This window comes from Schistocerca americana, chromosome 6 (assembly GCF_021461395.2).
Source record: "Schistocerca americana isolate TAMUIC-IGC-003095 chromosome 6, iqSchAmer2.1, whole genome shotgun sequence".
Taxonomy (NCBI): Eukaryota; Metazoa; Arthropoda; class Insecta; order Orthoptera; family Acrididae; genus Schistocerca; species Schistocerca americana.
The window spans coordinates 377,369,064-377,382,051 of record NC_060124.1 but is presented as its reverse complement, the minus strand read 5'-3'; the positions used below and the strand labels follow the sequence as shown (position 1 = coordinate 377,382,051).

General features: G+C 38.7%; 2 protein-coding genes across 3 annotated transcripts in view; one reads left to right on the top strand and one right to left on the bottom strand.

The window, feature by feature from the left end:
• The window catches only part of LOC124619264 (protein Njmu-R1-like), a 103,502-nt gene extending 101,555 nt beyond the window's left edge, over window positions 1-1,947 (bottom strand). The window contains exon 1 of one of the 2 annotated variants that reach the window (XM_047145531.1): window positions 1,626-1,947. In XM_047145531.1, coding sequence (XP_047001487.1) covers window positions 1,626-1,702 — 77 coding nt within the window. In that variant the 5' untranslated portion in view covers window positions 1,703-1,947. Of the gene's footprint in view, window positions 1-695; window positions 764-1,625 lie in introns of those variants that run through there. The other variant, XM_047145532.1, reaches the window with a different exon arrangement.
• The window catches only part of LOC124619266, a 35,524-nt gene continuing 24,283 nt past the window's right edge, over window positions 1,748-12,988 (top strand). The window contains exon 1 of the mRNA XM_047145533.1: window positions 1,748-2,055. Coding sequence (XP_047001489.1) covers window positions 1,944-2,055 — 112 coding nt within the window. The 5' untranslated portion in view covers window positions 1,748-1,943. The remainder of the gene's footprint in view (window positions 2,056-12,988) is intronic.

Sequence of the window (12,988 nt, the reverse complement as noted above, 5' to 3'; positions counted from 1 at the left end):
CATTTGAAAATGTCCAGTCTTGTTCATTTGTACGGGACATACACGTCATGAATATTTTGCCTTCGAGTTTAACAAAGTTGGCTGGAGGTCCGAGTTTGTTATTTCTTCTACTCTTAATCAAAGTGTCTCAATATGATGTTATAAAACTCGTCCCATTTGTTATCTGATCCTCTACTTGTTAGAGCCTATCCCACTTCTCCTCAGCTAGTTTAATTTTCAGAGAGTTGATGTTACTATCGCTTCTGGCTTGTTTCTTTTCAAAAGTTTTTGGTATTATTTTAGGAATTGTTTTTCTATACTCTATCTGTCATGCACGGTGATCTGAGTAATGAAACTCTGTTACTATACTTAACAGTGTCTTCAGCAGTTTTGTTAATAATTGCATAATCTATCCTGGTAGAACTAGAATGCGAGACTCTGGTAACTACATTTCTAAGATTGTATTAAGCTGATATATCTACAAGTTTCATGTTAGCTATGTTGTTGGAGTTTGCACCAACGTTATGGTGTCCAAGTACAGTAAGGTCATTGGGACCAGTTTGCCTATAATTTGCCATACCTCCACCCTTAAGCTGTTTCCTACAATAACCGTTTACCAGGATATAACCACCTAGTTTATAATGGTTAATTTTATTACATTTTAGACCATGTTCAATTAATACTAACACTTGTGGCGAATGCTCGTTTACAAATACCTGTAAGATACTGATTTTCTTTCAAGGGTACTGCACACATTCAGTTGTAGCATGCTAAGTAATGCCTGGGTTTTTTCTCTGTTTATATTTTTTACGGGTGGAAGCTGGAGAAATGCCTTTCTCAATGCGGTGGAAATTATGTGGATGATACCTTGTCTAAATAATGGCTGTCTGTAATCATCCACTATGTATGACTTGCGAAGTATCTGCTGTGTATTAGATTCTAGACTGAACACCTGTCATTTACAGTGTATATAGGAATCTACATTAAGATGGTTAATTACAAATTTCACAGATGCACTTTAACTCTTTTTATACGATTTTTTTGTCATATTGTGTGTGACGTATTTTGATTTTTCTCACAGGCAACAGCTATCAACTTACGTGGAGGGCACATGGGCAGAATTGGAAGACTACTGGTGTATTCCATCACGATATGTGGAAAATACTTGCATTATTATAGTCGCTATCATTATCCCAAGAAATGACTGAAATCTGAAGTTCAGTACTAATGGCATACCATGTACATCACATTTGAAAGATTTGATGCCGCCTGCAGCTATCAGTTTTTGAATACTATTGTACAATTATGAACTTAAGTCATTTTCAAAAATGTTCTACGAAGGAAATTCTACAATTATTACCGTTTTTATATACCGCATACGCAAATATAGGAAAAAGTGACAGCTATGGGAGGTAAAATGACGTAATTCGCAAAAATTGTTAGGACTAGTTTAATAGTTCACGCATCGTAATCTGTTTGACATACAGTATAGACTATAGAACTAGTCTATTCTGCCAACATTCTAAGAAAAAAATGTTTTCCATCAATTAAAAAATACAATGCGCTATGATTAGAAACACCCAGATTTCATCGTCTATCTCCCAATTTATTTTTTAATAATGTATAAAATGTTTACATAACGTTACCTGTTAATATTACACAGGTAAACAGCAAACGACGAACCGGATGCGTTGTGGCTTTTCTCCGTTCCTGACACTGCCATTTCGAACTACATTTAGAATAACACTGCTGATAAAAGGGTTTAATGCAGATGCCGAAGTATTTTGAAAGTAATACAGTCTCTTAACTGCTTTCAAACTATTTTAAATGTTCCACACTTAAACTCCTGTGACAGCCTGTAATCGTAAACTTGTACTGGTAGCACTGATAAAAGAACACTATGTTTAATTTGTGACACGTGCGTACTGACGAGAGTACGCCTCTCCGCTTGTCAACAACTTGTTATGGATCCGTGGCCAGCTGTAGAGTCGCAGGAGAACAGCCCTATGACATTCGAAGATAATTTTGAGCCTGACGGCAAGCTGCCCGACTCTGTGGAATATTTAGCCAATCTAGGTAATTTCGCCCGTATCTACGCACAATGTAACAGCAACTGCCACATAAATGCGAAAAACAATCTGAAATTATTTTGACTCGAATGACAATGTTTAGTGTATACAGTGACATTGAAGTATTGTGTGGTTGTTTACTACACATCATCATCAGTTTTATGCCCTCGGAACAAGTCCTTGGATTTTGTTTAAACCCATTAATCAGATAGCCAATATCTGAGTCTTCTTCGGTACGTGACGCTTCATCTCTTATCCTAAAAAGCCTTTCTAAATTGTCATGTTTTTTTCAGTACACGCCTAATCCAATTTCGTTTTCTACGTTTCTCCCTTTGTGTACCGGTATTGTTGATTTTCTGTTTTCGCTTATGTCCACGTTTAAAAAACCTCCAACGGCTCCTAAGCCCCGTTTCTAATGTTTTCTTATTTTCTGTAAACCTCAACTGATTTTTGTGTTAACATCATTTGTAAGCGAATCAGCACCGACAATAATAACTTTGTGGCCATATTTTGAAATTTCTATTGTCATTATCCTATCCTTTCCTCCATTTTAATGCCACTGTAAAAATCTGTTATGTTTTTATTTCCCATACCCTTGAGTTTTATTTCATTGAGGACACACATATCTACCTTCAACCTCCCTAGTTCCTGGAATACGTCTCTTTTCTTTGTACCCAAACTGTGCACTTTCCATGTTGTTACATGCATAGTCCTTTTCCTTAGCCATTTTTGTCTCTGATGATACAATCTGGCTATTTTCCTGATGTTTTTGACTGAGATCTTAAGCTGAGAAAATATTTGTTATGGATGCTGAGGAGCTGGCCCACAGATTCAACTCTCACCCTGTAGGACCAGGCAATATATCAGGTTGTAATTCCCTAGCCACAGTATCTTCCCAGGGCCTTAAGCTCAGCACACCTGATAGAACAGGGAAAGTAAACACGAAGACTGGAAGTGGGAAAGATGGGACATTGTGAGACTCTCTTCGTATGGTTTGTCTGCAGAGACTAGGCCAGCTTGGAAGACTCTGCCATCAGCTATGCTGACGCTACTTCTTTGAAACATGCAAATCCTCTCGCCCACACAGACGGTGCTACGGTAATGTGGTGTCTCCTAAGAAGGTGTTTTACTGCTTTTCCAATCTTTATTGGAACTACTGCAGTCTGTACTTCCTCTATGAATGTTGATGGCCCTGTCATCTGTATCCACATCATCTAGAGATTCAAATTCTGGGTTTGTGCCCAGTATCCTTCAATTCTGGCTCTTGCTGTTTCCCTTCTTTTCAGGCTTCCTCACAATTTTTGACATTTTCAGTTCATCTTTGCTGAAAATTTATATAGGCCTATTAAAGTCCCTTATCTTTCTGTAAGCCATAATTATTCCTTATTCTTTCATACAGAATATCATATCTTCCATTCCTTACAAGTTGTCCAGCTTTCTTGCAGTCTTGTTAAAGGCACTTCTTTTTAACTTGCTCACTTTCTCTCCATAGATCCTTCTGTCTTCCATTTGTGAAATAATTGTTTGTTTGATCTATGCTTTTTTTGTGATTTTTTCCCTTCACGTATCCCAGAAATTGCTCTCTGACCTTTGTGATTCTTTGCTTGAGCCTACTCCAGCATTGACATTCTCAGGCATGTCTGCCTTGATTATTTCATTCGAAAAATTTTGAGCTGTGTTTCCTTTTCCTTGTGTAATTTTTTTCTGTCTGACTTCATCATGCATCTTCTTTAGCTACAGTTCTTGACCTACAACTTTGGGACTTGATCTCTAAGAGATACGAACTCCATTGAGAGAGTAGACAGTGTAGTGGGGTATAATAGTGTTTTACTAACCAGATGCAAATGAAGTCCATGATATTTATATCACATGTATCAGTCACTTATTTAGCTTCAGGATTACAGGAATAATTTCAGTAAGACCATCATCCCAGGAATATATTGCAATAACAAAATCAATAGCAACAACTATTTCCCATCATTGATAAATCTCTCCTCCCCCAGGTGACACACAGTTCTTTTATGAATGTGTGTGTGTGTGTGTGTGTGTGTGTGTGTGTGTGTGTGTGTGTGTGTGTGTGTGTAAGTAACACAGCATGCTCTTAATCCATACAACATTATTTTTATCCTTTTATCTCCTCCTGTTGTCATTATTTTTATTTTCTTTGCAATTAATTTCATCCTATTAGTTTGATTCCTAGTAGTTTTGATCTGCACTGCCATTTTTTGAGATCTTTTTCCATACCTCGCTAGAAGAACCACATTGTCTGGAAACCTTAAATGCTAATTGCTTTAACCAATTACCCCCTCCCCCCCTTTCTTCCCTTGTCCATTAGTAACAACAGTCAGTCAAATGTTCTGAATATATATTTAAGGCTGTAGGAGACAAATAACAGTCTCAAACCTTTTCTTTTTTCTGCCATGTTGCTGTTTTCTCAGTTATCTTACTGAAGCATATTTGTATGGATATAGTGAAGTTATAAGCTGTGAGTGTCAGTGACATAGGTGTCTGCACTGGAGGACAACAAAGGACACATGCCCCCTCGTGGAAGCTGTGCTACAGACATTTTATTCATTACAAAACTCTCACGCATTTCAGTTTCGATTAACATTGCTTGTGTACTAAACCACAATCTACTGTTGCTGAGCGTTTGCGATGTAACTGTGATTTGTTTGAATAACAGCTGTTCGCAGGTAATTATTCTTCTTTCCTTTGTGTGATTTTGGCACTCATCGTTGATATGAAGATTTATAGAACATTTCCAAAATAGAATCCCCAACCTGTTCTCTGTCCCTACCTCGTACACCGCTTATTGAGCTGCTAAAAGTGACCATTCCAATTTGGAGCATGGATGTTGTCACCTATCAGATTAAATAAATAAAAGTATTCCAACTACAAAATATGCATGACTGCAGTATACCTGCCTTACATCCATTCCCAATTTCCATTCATGCTGCACACGAATTAATCACAGCAGTAGTTTACCAAAGAAAATCTGTCATCACTTGCTGAGAAGGCATTGAGTATTCAAATGACAGAATAAGTGTAGTAGACTCTGAAGACCATGGTCTTGTCATGTCATAGGTATGTACAATTGTCCTCCATCTGTGGAAGCAAATGCATCAACTGAGAATAGAAAATACTAGTTTCTGTGGTGTAAGAGCAGAAGAAAGTGTAAAATTTCAAAAGATCTTCAGTTGTACCAGCTAATTTGGGGGTCCCCCCTCCATGAACCATGGACCTTGTCGCTGGTGGGGAGGCTTGCGTGCCTCAACGATACAGGTGTAGCCGTACCGTAGGTGCAACCACAACGGAGGGGCATCTGTTGAGAGGCCAGACAAATGTGTGGTTCATGAAGAGGGGCAGCAGCCTTTTCAGTAGTTGCAGGGGCAACAGTCTGCGTGATTGACTGATCTGGCCTTGTAACACTAACCAAAATGGCCTTGCTGTTCTGGTACTGCGAACGGCTGAAAGCAAGGGGAAACTACAGCCGTAATTTTTCCCGAGGGCATGCAGCTTTACTGTATGATTAAATGATGATGGCGTCCTCTTGGGTAAAATATTCCGGAGGTAAAATAGTCCCCCATTCGGATCTCCGGGCGGGGACTACTCAAGAGGAGGATGTTATCAGGAGAAAGAAAACTGGCGTTCTACAGATCGGAGCGTGGAATGTCAGATCCCTTAATTGGGCAGGTAGGTTAGAAAATTTAAAAAGGGAAATGGATAGGTTGAAGTTAGATATAGTGGGAATTAGTGAAGTTCGGTGGCAGGAAGAACGAGACTTCTGGTCAGGTGAATACAGTGTTATAAATACAAAATCAAATAGGGGTAATGCAGGAGTAGGTTTAATAATGAATAAAAAAATAGGTGTACGGGTAAGCTAACACAAACAGCATAGTGAACGCATTATTGTGGCCAAGATAGACACGAAGCCCATGCCTACTACAGTAATACAAGTTTATATGCCAACTAGCTCTGCAGATGACGAAGAAATTGATGAAATGTATGATGAAATAAAAGAAATTATGCAGATAGTGAAGGGAGACGAAAATTTAATAGTCATGGGTGACTGGAATTCGGTAGTAGGAAAAGGGAGAGAAGGAAACATTGTAGGTGAATATGGATTGGGGCTAAGAAATGAAAGAGGGAGCCGCCTGGTAGAATTTTGCGCAGAGCAGAACTTAATCATAGCTAATACTTGGTTTAAGAATTATGAAAGAAAGTTACATACATGGAAGAACCCTGGAGATACTAAAAGGTATCAGATAGATTATATAATGGTAAGGCAGAGATTTAGGAACCAGGTTTCAAATTGTAAGATATTTCCAGGGGCAGATGTGGACTCTAACCACAATCTATTGGTTATGACCTGTAGATTAAAACTGAAGAAACTGCAAAAAGGTGGGAATTTAAGGAGATGGGAACTGGATAAACTGAAAGAACCAGAGGTTGTAGAGAGTTTCAGGGAGAGCATAAGGGAACAATTGACAGGAATGGGGGAAAGAAATACATTAGAAGAAGAATGGATAGCTTTGAGGGATGAAATAGTGAAGGCAGCAGAGGTTCAAATAGGTAAAAAGACGAGGGCTAGTAGAAATCCTTGGGCAACAGAGGAAATATTGAATTTAATTGATGAAAGGAGAAAATATGAAAATGCAGTAAATGAATCAGGCAAAAAGGAATACAAATGTCTCAAAAATGATATCGACAGGAAGTGCAAAATGGCTAAGCAGGGATGGCTAGAGGACAAATGTAAGGATGTAGAGGCTTATCTCACTAGGGGTAAGATAGATACTGCCTACAGGAAAATTAAAGAGACCTTTGGAGAAAGGAGAACCACTTGCATGAATATCAAGAGCTTTGATGGAAACCCAGTTCTAAGCAAAGAAGGGAAAGCAGAAAGGTGGAAGGAGTATATAGAGGGCCTATACAAGGGCGATGTACTTGAGGACAATATTATGGAAATGGAAGAGGATGTAGAAGAAGATGAAATGGGAGATATGATACTGCATGAAGAGTTTGACAGAGCACTGAAAGACCTGAGTCGAAACAAGGCCCCCGGAGTAGACAACATTCCATTAGAACTACTTACAACCTTGGCAGAGCCAGTCCTGACAAAACTCTACCATCTGGTGAGCAAGATGTATGAGACAGGCAAAATACCCTCAGACTTCAAGAAGAATATAATAATCCCAATCCCAAAGAAAGCAGGTGTTGACAGATGTGAAAATTACTGAACTATCAGTTTAATAAGTCACAGCTGCAAAATACCAACGCGAATTCTTTATAGACGAATGGAAAAACTGATAGAAGCCGACCTCGGGGAATATCAGTTTGGATTCCGTAGAAATGTTGGAACATGTGAGGCAATACTGACCCTAGGACTTATCTTAGAAGAAAGATTAAGGAAAGGCAAACCTATGTTTGTAGCATTTGTAGACTTACAGAAAGCTTTTGACAATGTAGATTGGAATACTCTCTTTCAAATTCTGAAAGTGGCTGTGGTAAAATACAGAGCACGAAAGGTTATTTACAATTTGTACAGAAAGCAGATGGCAGTTATAAGAGTCGAGGGGTATGAAAGGGAAACAGTGGTTGGGAAGGGAGTGAGACAGGGTTGTAGCCTATCCCCGATGTTATTCATTCTGTATATTGAGCAAGCAATAAAGGAAACAAAAGAAAAGTTCGGAGTAGGATTAAAATCCATGGAGAAGAATAATAAACTTTGAGGTTCGCCGATGACATTGTAATTCTATCAGAGACAGCAACGGACTTAGAAGAGCAGTTGAACGGAATGGACAGTGTCTTGAAAGGAGGGTATAAGATGAACATCAACAAAAGCAAAACGAGGAAAAACGAATGTAGTCGAATTAAGTTCGGTGATGCTGCGTGAATTAGATTAGGAAATGAGACACTTACAGTAGTAAAGGAGTTTTGCTATTTGGGGAGCAAAATAACTGATGATGGTCGAAGTAGAGAAGATATAAAATGTAGACTGGCAATGGCAAGGAAAGCGTTTCTGAAGAAGAAAAATTTGTTAACATCGAGTATAGATTTAAGTGTCAGGAAGTCGTTTCTGAAAGTATTTGTATGGAGTGTAGCCATGCATGGAAGTGAAACACGGACGATAAATAGTTTGGACAAGAAGAGAATAGAAGCTTTCGAAAGTGGTGGTGCTACAGAAGAATACTGAAGATAATTTGGGTACATCACATAACTAATGAGGAAGTATTGAATAGGATTGGGGAGAAGAGAAGTATGTGGCACAACTTGACTAGAAGAAGGGATCGGTTGGTAGGACATGTTCTGAGGCATCAAGGGATCACCAATTTAGTATTTGAGGGCAGTGTGGAGGGTAAAAATCGTAGAGGGAGACCAAGAGATGAATACACTAAGCTGATTCAGAAGGATGTAGGCTGCAGTGGGTACTGGGAGATGAAGAAGCTTGCACAGGATAGAGCAGCATGGAGAGCTGCATCAAACCAGTCTCAGGACTGAAGACCACAACAACAACAACAACAACAACATCAACATTTGGGGGTGTTTTGCTAGTTTTCTCCACCTGCATCTCATCCATTGCTGGACTATGTTACAGTGTACCCTAGTAACCCAAAACAAATGTAGTTGTCAAAACATATTGTATTGAACTTTAACTATGGCAGTAAAATTTTTAAAAAAGCATGAAAATATGCAATAAATCCATAAACATAGATGCAAAGATGCAAATATTGTGAGCAAGGAGGGTGTTATTTATTGTCCAATGTTCAATAAATGTTTTTAAAATTTATTTTCTGTTACCCAACTATGACACGTATTAATCAGTGGCAGTTTTGCCGATGACATCTACATCTACATTCTCCCACTCACCCTACAGTGTGTGAAGAGGATACTTCTGGTACCACTCTTCTTTCTCCCCTCCCTGTCTCTATTCATGAATGATGTGTGGGAGTAATGATTGTTGTGTTAAACCTCCGTATTACCTCTAATTTTTCTGATTTTCTTGTTGTGATCATTTTAAGAGATGTATGTAGTAAGACATAATATGTTACACAACATTCTGGACCATACTGTCTCAGAATTTCAATAGTAAACCTTACTGTGTTGTCTATCTTTCTTGCAGTACCTGCTACTGGAGTACCTTTGTAAAGCTCACGCACCAACTAAATGAACCTGTGCCAGAAACTTAGATTTTAACTGTCGCTCTCCCTTGCTCTTGCTAAATTTGCATGGATATTTGTTGGAGTTTCTCTCTCTCTCTCTCTCTCTCTCTCTCTCTCTCCCTCTCCCTCTCCCTCTCTCATATTAAATAAACCTGGTAAGATTGATCAACAATACTCAAGAATCAGTTGAACAAGCCATTTCTTTTGCTAACAATAGCATTTTCTGAAGGTTTTGTTTCCCACATTTTTAATTTTCAGGGTCAACCAAAACAGACTGGTATATAAACAAAAATATCTTTTCTGAATTTTGTCTGGTTTTATTTCCTAACTTTTTGGGTTCATTGAATTTAATCATATAGGGATCTAATTTCCAATCGTGAAGGGAACATTCCTATTCATGCTGAAATTTAAAAAGGTGGGGCCTATTTTGCATACATTAGTGAAGCATATGTATTCTTTAGGTATTAAAGTAACTTACCTTCAGACAGTGTTGTTGTTGTTGTTGTTGTTGTTGTTGTTGTGGTGGTCTTCAGTCCTGAGACTGGTTTGATGCAGCTCTCCATGCTACCCTATCCTGTGCAAGCTCCTTCATCTCCCAGTACTTACTGCAACCTACATCCTTCTGAGTCTGCTTAGTGTATTCATCTCTTGGTCTCCCTCTACGATTTTTACCCTCCACGCTGCCCTCCAATGCTAAATTTGTTATCCCTTGATGCCTCAGAACATGTCCTACTAACCGGTCCCTTCTTTTTGTCAAGTTGTGCCACAAACTCCTCTTCTTCCCAATTCTATTCAATACTACATCCTTAGTTATGTGATCTACCCATATTATCTTCAGCATTATACTGTAGCACCACATTTCGAAAGCTTCTATTCTCTTCTTATCTAAACTATTTATCGTCCATGTTTCACTCCCATACATGGCTACACTCCATACAAATACTTTCAGAAACGACTTCCTGACACTTAAATCTATACTAGATGTTAACAAATTCCTCTTCTTCAGAAACGCTTTCCTTGCCATTGCCAGTCTACATTTTATATCTTCTCTACTTCGACCATCATCAGTTATTTTGCTCCCCAAATAGCAAAACTCCTTTACTACTTTAAGTGTCTCATTTCCTAATTTAATTCCCTCAGCATCACCCTACTTAATTCGACTACATTCCATTATCCTCGTTTTGCTTTTGTTGATGTTCATCTTATATCCTCCTTTCAAGACACTGTCCATTCCGTTCAGCTGCTCTTCCAAGTCCTTTGCTGTCTCTGATAGAATTACAATGTCATCAGCGAACCTCAAAGTTTTTATTTCTTCTCCATGGATTTTAATACCTGCTCCGAATTTTTCTTTTGTTTCCTGTACTGCTTGCTCAATATACAGAATGAATAACATCGGCGATAGGCTGCAACCCTGTATCACTCCCTTCCCAACCACTGCTTCCTTTTCATGTCCCTTGACTCTTATAACTGCCATCTGGTTTCTGTACAAACTGTAAATAGCCATTCGCTCCCTGTATTTTACCCTTGCCACCTTTAGAATTTGAAGGAGTATTCCAGTCAACATTGTCAAAAGCTTTCTCTAAGTCTACAAATGCTACAAACATAGGTTTGCCTTTCCTTAATCTTTCTTCTAAGATAAGTCGTAAGGTCAGTATTGCCTCACGTGTTCCCATATTTCTTCGGAATCCAAACTGATCTTCCCCGAGGTCGGCTTCTACCAGTTTTTCCATTCGTCTGTAAAGAATTCGTGTTAGTATTTTGCAGCTGTGACTTATTAAACTGATAGTTCAGTAATTTTCACATCTGTCAACACCTGCTTTCTTTGGGATTGGAATTATTATATTTTTCTTGAAGTCTGAGGGTATTTCGCCTGTCTCATACATCTTGCTCACCAGATGGTAGAGTTTTGTCAGGACTGGCTCTGCCAAGGTTGTCAGTAGTTCTAATGGAATGTTGTCTACTCCCGGGGCCTTGTTTCAACTCAGGTCTTTCAGTGCTCTGTCAAACTCTTCACGCAGTATTGTATCTCCCATTTCGTCTTCATCTACATTCTCTTCCATTTCCATAATATTGTCCTCAAGTACATCAGCCTTGTATAGACCCTCTATATATTCCTTCCACCTCTCTGCTTTCCCTTCTTTGCTTAGATCTGGGTTTGTATCTGAGCTCTTGATATTCATACAAGTGGTTCTCTTTTCTCCAAAGGTCTCTTTAATTTTCCTGTAGGCAGTATCTGTCTTACCCCTAGTGAGATAAGCCTCTACATCCTTACATTTGTCCTCTAGCCATCCCTGCTTAGCCATTTTGCAATTGCTGTCGATCTCATTTTTGAGACGTTTGTATTCCTTTTTGCCTGCTTCATTTGCTGCATTTTTATATTTTCTCCTTTCATCAATTAAATTCAATATTTCCTCAGTTACCCAAGGATTTCTACTAGCCCTCATCTTTTTACCTACTTGATCCTCTGCTGCCTTCACTACTTCATCCCTCAGAGCTACCCATTCTTCTTCTACTGTACTTCTTTTCCCCATTCCTGTCAATTGTTCCCTTATGCTCTCCCTGAAACTCTCTACAACCTCTGGTTCTTTCAGTTTATCCAGTTCCCATCTCCTTAAATTCCCACCTTTTTGCTGTTTCTTCAGTTTTAATCTACAGTTCATAACCAATAGATTGTGGTCAGAGTCCACATCTGCCCCTGGAAATGTCTTACAATTTAAAACCTGGTTCCTAATTCTCTGTCTTACCATTATATAATCTATCTGATACCTTCTAGTATCTCCAGGATTCTTCCATGTATACAGCCTTCTTTCGTGATTCTTCAGACAGTATTGACTTGAAACTATCAATTATTTGTTTTATGCACTTCTTGTCAAATTTAGTACTTGGGTACTGCAAATTCTTAAAACTTACCAAGTCAGTTATATCAGAACCGTCAGTTTCAGAATCTTCCCCCCCCTCTAGGATTCATTTCTGCAGACACCCTAGGTTGGTTGGTTGGTTGGTTAATTAGTTGCATGTTCTGTGGATCATAATTGGACTTCTTTGATACTGCTTAACCATCTCAAAACCAAAGTGTCATCTTTCAGCTTAAACTAGACCTCACACTATTCTACAAATCAGTATGTCATCCCAACTAAGATTTTGTATTCACATTCTTTGGCTTTGCCAGAACCCAATCAGACTGTCATCTTTCTGCCTAACCTAGACATCAGGGTACACTAAAGCTCACTATCATCTACACAAATAGTCAAAAAAATAACGTAAACACAAAAACAAATACTGTCAGTGTGCTGTTCTGTTTCTGTTTGCACATGCACAATGCCCCATGCCACAATGTCGTTACATCACGGATCAAAGCCAAAGCCTGTTATTGATAGATTCAATTGACCCGAAGGCTTTTATGGGCGAATGTTCACTCCTTTCTGTGCTACACTAATGCAAAGTAATGGATAGTGTAACTCATTTCTCCTTCTAGCATTACATTGATGAATGATACTGTTGGTATGAACTGTGGTTGGTTGTTGACAACATACTTCATAAGGGAGTAAGTGTATTGTGAGGCTGTTGCCAGCATACATAACTGTATAAAGAGCTGTGTACAAGAGGTTCTAGAGTGGATACCACTCACTTTTGTGCAATAAACTTTTTTTTTTTTCGTCACTGGGAAATTAAATAGAGTATGATGCCATAAGACATTAGTGAATGACAATAAGAAAAGTAAATCAAATTTTTGACATTTTTCACCTCCTAAATGCCACCCATGACATACAAATTGCGGAT